At 49.7% G+C, this 10,536-nt stretch overlaps 1 protein-coding gene across 1 annotated transcript in view; it reads left to right on the top strand.

The window, feature by feature from the left end:
* Positions 1–4,118: 4,118 nt before the first annotated feature.
* Positions 4,119–10,536, top strand: part of jph3b (junctophilin 3b) — a gene marked incomplete at its 5' end in the record, with an annotated part of 58,307 nt that continues 51,889 nt past the window's right edge. Inside the window, one exon of the mRNA XM_079502367.1 lies at positions 4,119–4,500. Within this exon, the coding sequence (XP_079358493.1) occupies positions 4,119–4,500 (382 nt within the window). The remainder of the gene's footprint in view (positions 4,501–10,536) is intronic.

The raw sequence follows: 10,536 nt of genomic DNA, 5'->3' as shown, positions 1-10,536 counted from the left end.
TCTGGGTCACCATATTGGTTAATATTGACGAGTGGAAGAAATGGACCTCGTCGCCACACTGCGTTAGTCTACTGGTAGATCTAGTGTGGGGCGGCAGTGGATCAGCGGTAGAGTGACCGCAAGAAAACCGCCAGGTTCCCTGCAGTTCGATCCCGGGCTCCCCCAGAGTTGGTGTCGAAGTGTCCTTGAGCAACACTCTGAATCCCTGATTGCTCCCGATTTTCCCCGCCATCTGTGTGTGAATGGGTGAATGTAATGCTATCTATGTAAAGCGCCTTGGATAAAGGTGCTATATAAATGCACCATTTAGCATTTCAAACAAACATCCTATTTACAAGCACACATTAGCTTACTAACCTCAATATGTATTAATAAAGGTTGTATAATTTGTTATAACTTATAATAGCATTGTTAATACTATCAACAATATTAATTAATGGTTAATAAGTTACTTATAAGTCCCAAGGTCCAGTATAGGGCATAGCAGTGGCATCCATGTTGTGATGCCATATAATAGATAAAAACCCATTCATTTTCCTTTCAGAGATTTCAAAAAGATATTGATATAAATTATTTTAAACCTGGAAGCAACTAAAATATACAGGGGAAACTGGAACACTTTAAATATTACGCTGATAATTGGCTACTGATTGGCTGAAATTGTCACCTACCTGAAAATGTATTTTCTGTTTATTAAAGAGTTGGAGAGACGGGGAGACCTATGTTACTGATCAAAAAGCAATGATTACTATCATAATTTAGTGATTTAACATTTAACCAAAAAATGTCACTTACCCTATTTAAGGTTAATAATTTAATAAATCCTTTTATAGCAGTGGTTTTCAACCCTTTTCATATCAAGGCCCATTATTTATTCCGCATTTGAGCCACAGACTCATGAGATTTAGACTTGCTGACCCCAAACTAAAGAATCTTGTTATTGTTGGATACGTCCACAATTTCATTCTCTAATGATGTAGACTTCTTCTAAATTAAGTAATGTCTAATCTCTGTTTTGGGTGTTGAGCTAAAAAGTTTGCTTAGCACTGCTTTAAGGGCTCTGTGCAGAACTGTAGAGTCACGTCCCGTGTTTCTGGAAAGTGGAGGCATTACCCGATTCCTTGTCCCGTAGCTTCCTTTGATTGGCTGATTTCCTTGGTTCATTTGATCGTTTGCAGCCGAGCCAATCAAACGAAGCTATGGGGAAAATCAACCAGAACCAGACATGGATATGCCAGCTTCTGGAAACCTGCAGAGCCTATTATGCCTTTCGCATTCGTATCTGCCAGTATCTGGTAGCCTATATATTATTAATTTAGCCTTATTAACACATCATTTGGTTAATAAGCATAATTATAAGGACTCATATATCAGTATATTAACTGTTGTTAATTAATGCTTGTTACTAGAATGATAATTTGAAGTGCTACCAACTGTACTAACTTGTGTATGTATTTCCTCACCTTTTCATACCAAATTAAGTGAATACCGCGTACTACTGTGCATTGTGGGACTTACTTGGGCCACTGCATCAGAACTCTGTCTAGGCGACGTTCAGTTCATCTGAGGTAACACACGCACACACACACACACACACACACACACACACAGCAGTGATGTATGTTCGTAATTTGTGCATACAGTAGATGGCAGTCTAATAAATAATAATATCTTGTGATAGTCTCACACACACATACACACAGCCCCTTATGAGGTTGGTTGCATCGCCCATAAACACCATAACCTTTGACTCAGATGAAGAATGCGACTTTGGGGGAAAAAATCAGACCTATCTGACTGTTGGTGTTGTAGTACTGTACTGTACTGTACTGTACTGTACTGTACTGTACTGTACTGTACTGTACTGTACTGTACTGTACTGTACTGTACTGTACGTGTGTGTGTGTGTGTGTGTGTGTGTGTGTGTGTGTGTGTGTGTGTGTGTGTGTGTGTGTGTGTGTGTGTGTGTGTGTGTGTGTGTGTGTGTGTGTGTGTGTGTGTGTGTGTGGATTTGTAGCATTCCTGTCTAAACATAAATACGGTGTGTGTGTGTGAGAGTGAGAGACATAACGGCTGCTAAAAACACTGTACAGTGTGAAGCTCAACAGCTCCACTTTGTCACCTGCTGGTACCCTAAACAGACAGACAGACAGACAGACGGACAGACATAGGGACACACATTGCTGTGCATTGGAGTGGGTGGGGGGGTGGTAAACATCTTTAGACGGTCTCTAAAGGCTGATAGGCACAGGTGAGGAGGAGGAGGAGGAGGAGGAGGAGGAATAATCTTGGAAGATGGTGGGGCGGGGGAGTTTGTGTTTCTGTGCGTGCAGTCAGTGTGTGTCTCTTTAAGAGCTGGAGCACGCTGTTAAGGGGGAGGGTAGTTGGCTGCATTGGAACAGGCCTCTCTAATGAGCAGATTTCTGAGGGAGGGGGGGGGGGGGGAGCGAGAGAGAGAGAGAGGAGCTCCATCCATCCAGCCATACGGGGAGGAGGAGAAGAGATTTGAAGACGGCAGGCAAGGCAGGCAGGCTGTGCGTCAGCCAGCAGCTCCATAGGGATAACATGGAGGGGTAGCAGGAGAGACTGAGACACACACACACACACACACACACAGCCGTAAACAGGAGGATCATATTATAGAATGGATGTTATTTCATCAACCAGACAACCTCCTCGACACAACCCACGCAAAGGATAAACTACTTATGGATGCTGTGGATTAAAGATCTACGGACAGACTGAGAGCAGGAGAGAAAGAGAGAGAGAGAGAGAGAGTTAATAGACGAGAGGGGACGTTAAATCAATTTGCTTGTTTATTTTCATTCTCCGCTTGTTTGCACTTGCTTGCCTGTGGGTGTAGTGTGTGTGTGTGCGTGCATGCTTTGGACAGGAGACTGCATTGCTGTTCTCCAGCACCACCAGACAGACTAGTAGACTGAGGACCAAAAAAAGAAGAAAACAGATTACCTGATGGCTTGTTTTTATTCCCCCCCTCCTCCCCCCCACCCCCCTCTACATGTGTGAGTTACCTGCTGCGAGACCAGAGGCATGCTGAGCGTGTGTGCGTGTGTATGTGTGTGCGTATGGTCATGTTCATGAGGGTTGAGAATTGAGAAAGCGAGGATGCTGTCCCTAAAAAGCCTTTCACGAGCTGCATAAATACTGATTGTTTTTATTTTTATAATGACATTAACTTGACAACAACGACGACGACAACTAAATTAAATGTACAAGCCTAACAGAGTCTTTATATGGACACGCCGGCTTAGGGTATATCTCTAAACAAGTACAACATGGTAAACCGTTGCAGCTCTGTGTGTTTAGCCCCAGCTGGGGGCCTTGGGGCTGATCATCAGGGTACCTACTAGGGCTGGCGGTTTCTAGCCTGGAGTCTGAGAGGTCTGCGAGGAGGCCAAGGGGGAGACAGACACTGGGGGCTCTGCACCCCAGAGAGGCAGACACATCATCAGGTCGGCGGCGGCGGTGGCTGAAAGCGTGGGCCCGTTGGAGCGGAGAGGAAGGAGGAGAGAGAGCAATAGGAGGGGGCGGTGAGTGACTTCCAAGTGCTGTTGCTGCCTTGTGTGTAGGCAGATCGATGGCCGGGCCCATGTAGGAAGCCTCCATGCACAAAGGCCCGACGATCGGAGAGCGCGACGATGGCAGCTCTCGGCCCTCGCTCCTCCGCTCCCACCACCTGCTGCATGATCGGCCACAGCAGAGAAGCCCCGAGGAGCCGCTAGCCAACGCCACCACGCAGCGACAGAGAGTCTGCCACCCACGAGGATGGTGTGACCGCCTTCCCACTGCCCCCCGGTCCCTTCCCACCACGTCGGACAACCCCTTAGCAACGCTCCCGCAGCGGCGGGTTCCCGGTTTGGTTGAACCGTCCGGGAGACGTCTCCTCCTCCCTCCCACCACCTCCTCCTCTTCATCCCTGCCCCCCCACAGCAGAGCTCACACCACCTGCCTCTCTACCCACAGAACATAACCCAATGGATTGGTTTTAGCCATCTTTATTCCCTTTCTTTTTCTTTGTTTGTTTCCTTTTTTCTTCTTCATTTTTTTCTTTTTCTTTTTGAGGCTTCGGGGGATTTGCCAAGACCTCTGTTACATGCATGTCCACTGGCGGCAGGTTCAACTTTGACGATGGGGGGTCTTACTGCGGCGGGTGGGACGAGGGCAAGGCACACGGCCACGGGATCTGCACGGGGCCCAAGGGCCAGGGCGAGTACTGCGGCTCCTGGCAGCACGGCTTCGAGCTGCTGGGCGTCTACACCTGGCCCAGCGGGAACACCTACGTGGGCACCTGGGGCCAGGGCAAGAGGCACGGCGTGGGCGTGGAGAGCAAAGGCCGCTGGGTGTACCGGGGCGAGTGGACCAACGGCTTCAAGGGACGCTACGGCGTGCGCGAGAGCACGGGCACCAGCGGCAAGTACGAGGGCACGTGGAACAACGGGCTGCAGGACGGCTACGGGACGGAGACGTACTCGGACGGAGGTAAGAGTGCGGGGACGACGTGCGGGGAAACGCCATGTGCGTGCACGCACACAGCGCACACACACACACACGCAGCATTCTAAACTCGATGCGGCTTGTGCTTATAACCATGCCCCGCTTCTGTGGCCAACGCGGAAGTGCTTCTCGCCTACAACAGCTTTTTAGTCGATAAAGTATAGTTTCTGACCACGACGGAGGTCCGCCGTCTCAAGTGAACTTGAGCCACGTGAGGCCTATAGCCTCGGTCCCATGCAGGCTTAACCTGACTCCGCCAGATGGGGCAGCAGAGAGTACACTGGGTTCCCCCCTCCTGCTCCCAACTGGGAACTATCAGGCAGACTTGATGCCCGGCCACAAAACGGCCTGGCCAATCAGCGGCAGCTAGAGGCGGGATCAAGGCATACACAGTGCTGCCTTGATCCCATCTGGCGGAGTCAGGTTAATGCAGGCTTACTTATCTGCGAAAAGAAAAGCCTGGTCACAACGTAAGGCAGAGAAGCTATCGGCGGATGTATCCTCCGGAACATCCGTCAGATGTATTTCCCCCCGGATACGATATTTTCCCGACCAATCACAACACTTGTTTCATTCGCGGAGAATGTAAACTGATGCCTTGTAAAGCATCAACGTCATTTCCTTGGGCGATACTTCCGCCGGCCAAACAAATGATAGCCTCTATCTACGGCGTATAGGTCTTGCCCAGGGTGCGTGAGGCACCACCGAGCAAGTTAAATCGAGCGAGTTGCCGCGTCGAACGTTGCAAAGTTCGATTGAGCCGGCTCAGGGCCGTTCGAGTTGCGACCCGAATCCCGATAGACATAGAATAGTAATTCATGTTCTGGCCATAAGTTCTGGTGAGAGCGTTTGCCCTGACTGCCACTCGAAGTGGCTACTGGCCAATCACAACGCGGCCTTGTACAAGCCGTATAGATAGACACACACAGGCATTTTTTTTCTTCTGACAAGCACTTTGTAGGAGTTGAGGCATTACATTTAGTTAGCCTCGGTTCCACAGGTAAATATTCTGCAGATCTACAAGCTCACAGCGCCTCGCAGTGAGCGAGATCTTTGCCTCTTTCTTATTTAATTTGACAGTTTGGCCAATGCTTGACCAGTTTCATAGTATGGTTTGTTGATTGATTTTGATGCGGCAATGGTCCTTTTTTAGAATATTAAAAAGGCCTTAAAAGGCCTTAAATTGACACTTCACTGTCGTCTGGAACTCTGGTAATTATTTCACCTGCACATTCAAAAGAACAGAATGTGATAAACATCTACAGTGTGTAAAGCACTCCAAATGAGTATTTTAATTGTGGTGAAAACTGGGACAATCTGGTGGTGGATGTTGAAAACCGGGACATTTGAGTGTCTTTTGTGATATTTTGTTCAGGGACACCCACAGGTCGAAAACCGGGACAATCCCGGCCAAATCAGGACATTTGGTCACTGTGTGCAGGATGTCTTCCCCAAACAAGCGGAAGACTCAGGGTTTGTTTCAGGACACCCGTGCTGTTTTTGTCAGGAGGTGGTTTCCAAGTAGGACCCAAATACGAGGAAGTCAGAATCAAGTGGAAGTTTATTTAAACAGGTTTGCAGGAGAGCAACACCATCAAACAAACATAAAACAGACTAGGAACTCAGGTGACAATACAATAATCCAACACAGAACACAACCAAACACAGGGCTTAAATAGGCACAAGATTAACAGGACACAGGTGAACTCAAATCAAATAAACAACAGGATTGGCTGGGGGAAAACAAGACACAGGTGAAACAAAGAACCAAAAATCAGGGAAGGTGAGACAAGGCAGGAACCAACTACAAAGGAAAACAGGAAACACAAAGCATCACTTCAAAATAAGGTTCAAGAACACCATAGCATAACTTCAGAATAAGTTCCAAGAACAACAAAAACAACACACAGAAGGCAGATCCTGACAATACCCCCCATCAAAGGGGCGGATCCCCAGACGCCCCACAAAAACAACAAACGGGAAGTGGTCCGGCGGAGGGACCAGGACTGAACTGGAGGGACAGGGCAAGACAGAGGGGGCAAGGCGGAAAATAACTGGACTGGAGCAAAGAGCCAGGGGCTGGGGGCTAAGGCAGGGTGGAGAGGGGCTGGGGATGACTGACCAATACAGAACAGAGAGGACAGAGGACACTAGCAAGGAAAAGGTGACGAGAAACAGGCAGAAAAGAGACAAGACGGAGAATAGGAATCACTCACACAAGCAATCAAGAAGACACACACAAGGACAAAGACATCCACAACAGGCATCACACAACTAGCTGAAAGACTACAAGAAACCAGAAAAACACTGCAGGCTACAGACACAGGACAGACATGGAGAGACAGCGGAAGGCACAACCATACAACCGGAATCACACTGAAAGACAAGTAGGCAAACACACAGACAGACATGCAGAAAGGCACATAGACAAGCAGACAGGCATCAACTCAGACAAACCAACAGACAAACAGATTAACTGGCACACTGGCAGACAAGCGGACAAACAGGTGATCTCACACATCTGGCGGGAAAGAAAGTCAGAAGGTAGACTGGAGGACTGGGGGGTAGACAGACGGACTAAAAGACTAGCAGACAAACTAGCAGACACGCAGAGAGGGAGACAGGCAGACAAACAGAAAGGGAGAGCAGTAGGTAGACCAAGTGAACCCTCCACCAAAGGGCAGGACATTCTAGAACGGAACAGAGGAGGCTGGGAAGAGGAAGTAACTTGGGGAACAAAGGGGCTGGCATACTGGGATACAGGGGAGAAAGGCTGCAAAACTGGGGAAGTAAGGTGGCCAGGGACAGGGCTAGAAACGGGACTATAGGGCCTGGGTCTAGGGCAAAGAGGCTGAAGAGGGCTGGGACAAAATGGCTCTGCAGAGCATGGGGACAAAGGCTCAGGAGGACATGGAGACAGAGATTGGGGCAGCGGACACTGAGACGGGGGCATAGGGAGAGGAGAATATTGGTCAGGTGGCTGAAGGGGTACTGGGAGAACAAAACAGGCCTCACATGGCTGTTTAGACACTGGGAGGACTGAACTGGGGTCTGGTGGCTGTGGGGACACTAGGAGCACAGAACAAGGGTCTGGTGGCTGGGGGAACACTGGGAGGACAGAACAGGAGTCTGGTGGCTGGGGGGACACTGGGAGGACAGAACAGGAGTCTGGTGGCTGGGGGGACACTGGGAGGACAGAACAGGAGTCTGGTGGCTGGGGGGACACTGGGAGGACAGAACAGGAGTCTGGTGGCTGGGGGAACACTGGGTTTGGTTCAACAGCGACAACCAGAGGCAGTTCAGAATGTTCAATGTGAGTGTCAGCAGGGTAAACGGATAGGGTCTCAGGCAGACTGTCAGCCGAGACAGCTGACAGGACGTCTGGCTGGGCGTCGGCATAGTCCGCTGGCAGAGCATCAGCGAGGGAAGTCGATGGGGATGCAGGCACGACGTTGGTGATGGCGACGGCCGGGTAAACATGTGGAACACAAGCGGGGGTAGCCGACGAGGACACAGACAGGACAGAGGCGGGGACAGACGAGGACACAGACTGGACACAGGCGGGGACAGACGAAGACACAGACTGGACACAGGCGGGGACAGACGAGGACAAAGACAGGACCGAGGCGGGGACAGACGAGGACACGGACTGGACAGAGGCAGGGACAGACGAGGACTCGGACGGGTCACTGACGGGACTAGGCAGGGTGTTGGCGGGACCAGCCAACACAATCTCAGGCAAAACTTGGGGCAGAGTCACAGTAGCACTGGGCAGCAGTGGAGCCTCTTGAACACTGGGCAGTGATACACACTGGGCACTGGATAGCAAGGACTCCAAGGCGCTGGGCAGCGAATAATCCATGACGCTGGGCAACAGGGAGCGTTGCCGGTGTCGGGAACCATGTCGCGCACGCCCCCTTCTGGAGGTCCCACGGGTTCCCCTGAACACGACCAAACGAGACCCCTCAAATGGGTCTTGGGCTGGAGTCGGCTCAGGGTAGACAGGTACCGAGTCATTACAGACAAGATCAGGGAAGTTCACAAAGCAGGCAGGTGTAGGGACGCAGGGATGCAGAAGAGTGTCAGCAGCACCGGGCACAGTGACACTGGGCACCTCGGAGGCACTGGACAGCGCAGGCTCGGTGGCACTGGGCAGCGCAGGCTCGGTGGCGCTGGGCAGCACAGGCTCGGTGGCGCTGGACAGCTCGGGTTCAGGTTCGCTGGGCAGCTCGGGTTCGCTGGGCAGCTCGGGTTCGGGTTCGCTGGGCAGCTCGGGCTGGGGTTCGCTGGGCAGCTCGGGTTCGCTGGGCAGCTCAGGTTCGCTGGGCAGATCGGGTTCGGGTTCGCTGGGCAGCTTGGGTGCGCTGGGCAGCACAGGCATGGACTTGGTGTTGCTGGGCAGCACAGGTTCAGGAACACTAGATACTGGAGAACCAAAAACTCTTCTCAGCTCTGTTGTGAAAGAGTTGTAGCTGGAGCAAAAACTTTGTTCCTCCTCCCACACATCAATAGCCCAGGATAGGGCCTCTCCTGTGAGCATGTACCTCACATAAGCCAGGCGGGAATGTTCAGTGGAGAAGGCAGGTGCCTGGTCCTCAAAAACTGCCCAACACTGGGCAAGGAAAGAGTCACAGGACTCAGGATTACCTCCATAGCGCTCAGGGTGAGGAGCGTGGAGCCCCTGGGTGGGCAAGGCATGGGCAGGAGATGGCAGAGTACAGGCATGTGTCACAGGGGTGTACACCGACAGACCTGGGCTCACTAGCGGCTTGCTCCAAACTGCTGGCATCTTGAAAATAATCAAAAACAAAACTCTTCCCGCTGGGTCCAATGGTGGTTGGATTATTCTGTCAGGAGGTGGTTTCCAAGTAGGACCCAAATACGAGGAAGTCAGAATCAAGTGGAAGTTTATTTAAACAGGTTTGCAGGAGAGCAACACCATCAAACAAACATAAAACAGACTAGGAACTCAGGTGACAATACAATAATCCAACACAGAACACAACCAAACACAGGGCTTAAATAGGCACAAGATTAACAGGACACAGGTGAACTCAAATCAAATAAACAACAGGATTGGCTGGGGGAAAACAAGACACAGGTGAAACAAAGAACCAAAAATCAGGGAAGGTGAGACAAGGCAGGAACCAACTACAAAGGAAAACAGGAAACACAAAGCATCACTTCAAAATAAGGTTCAAGAACACCATAGCATAACTTCAGAATAAGTTCCAAGAACAACAAAAACAACACACAGAAGGCAGATCCTGACAGTTTTAAGTAGTGTTGGGAGATTAATCGGCAAACAACATCGGTATCGGCCGATTCTAGTTGTTTTTAGATTAATCGGCATCGGTTCGATCAATCTATCAGACCGATTAATTAATCGGTCTGATTAATCGGTCTGTCTTTACTGATAAACAAGCCCAAAGTAACAGCTTGAACAGATCTATAAGCTCACAATATTAAATGTAAAGGTATTAAAGTTAAATCGGACTTGCCTATAAAGCCTGCAGTGCAGACACCCTGTTACATGTATTTTTCAGAATGGACGAAATTATTATAATTTTTTTTAATACAGAATGAGATCATATCGACATCTGTAATATCGGTTATCGGCCATAACAGCAATACATGATATCGGATATCGATATCGGCCAAAATGTCTCATCGGCACATGCCTAGTTTTAAGGTTATTATTATTTCTCCTTTTTTGGATAGTAGATAGTATAATATTGTATAGTACGGAGTGTAGAAAGGCCGGAAACGAATGTCGGAGAGAGAGGGGGAGACATGCAAGAAGCCGGGAGTGCATGTGGTCCGTACAGTACTGTACTGATATGACCCCCCCCCCATCCTCTCTCTCTCTCTATTTCTCTCTTAAAAAACCACACAATCTGCTGTCCTCCCTATACATGTCTTCTGAGTATACCTCTCTCTCCAACGCCCCTCACCTCCGCTGCTGCCAAAGGGACATTCTGCATATTCGGAGGCTCTAAATTCAGCCTGTACCGCCTTAAG

The sequence above is a fragment of the Electrona antarctica genome (genome assembly GCF_951216825.1).
Source record: "Electrona antarctica genome assembly, chromosome: 5".
Taxonomy (NCBI): domain Eukaryota; kingdom Metazoa; phylum Chordata; class Actinopteri; order Myctophiformes; family Myctophidae; genus Electrona; species Electrona antarctica.
The sequence above is the reverse complement of the archived record's forward strand: the minus strand, read 5'-3'. Positions and strand labels throughout refer to the sequence as shown.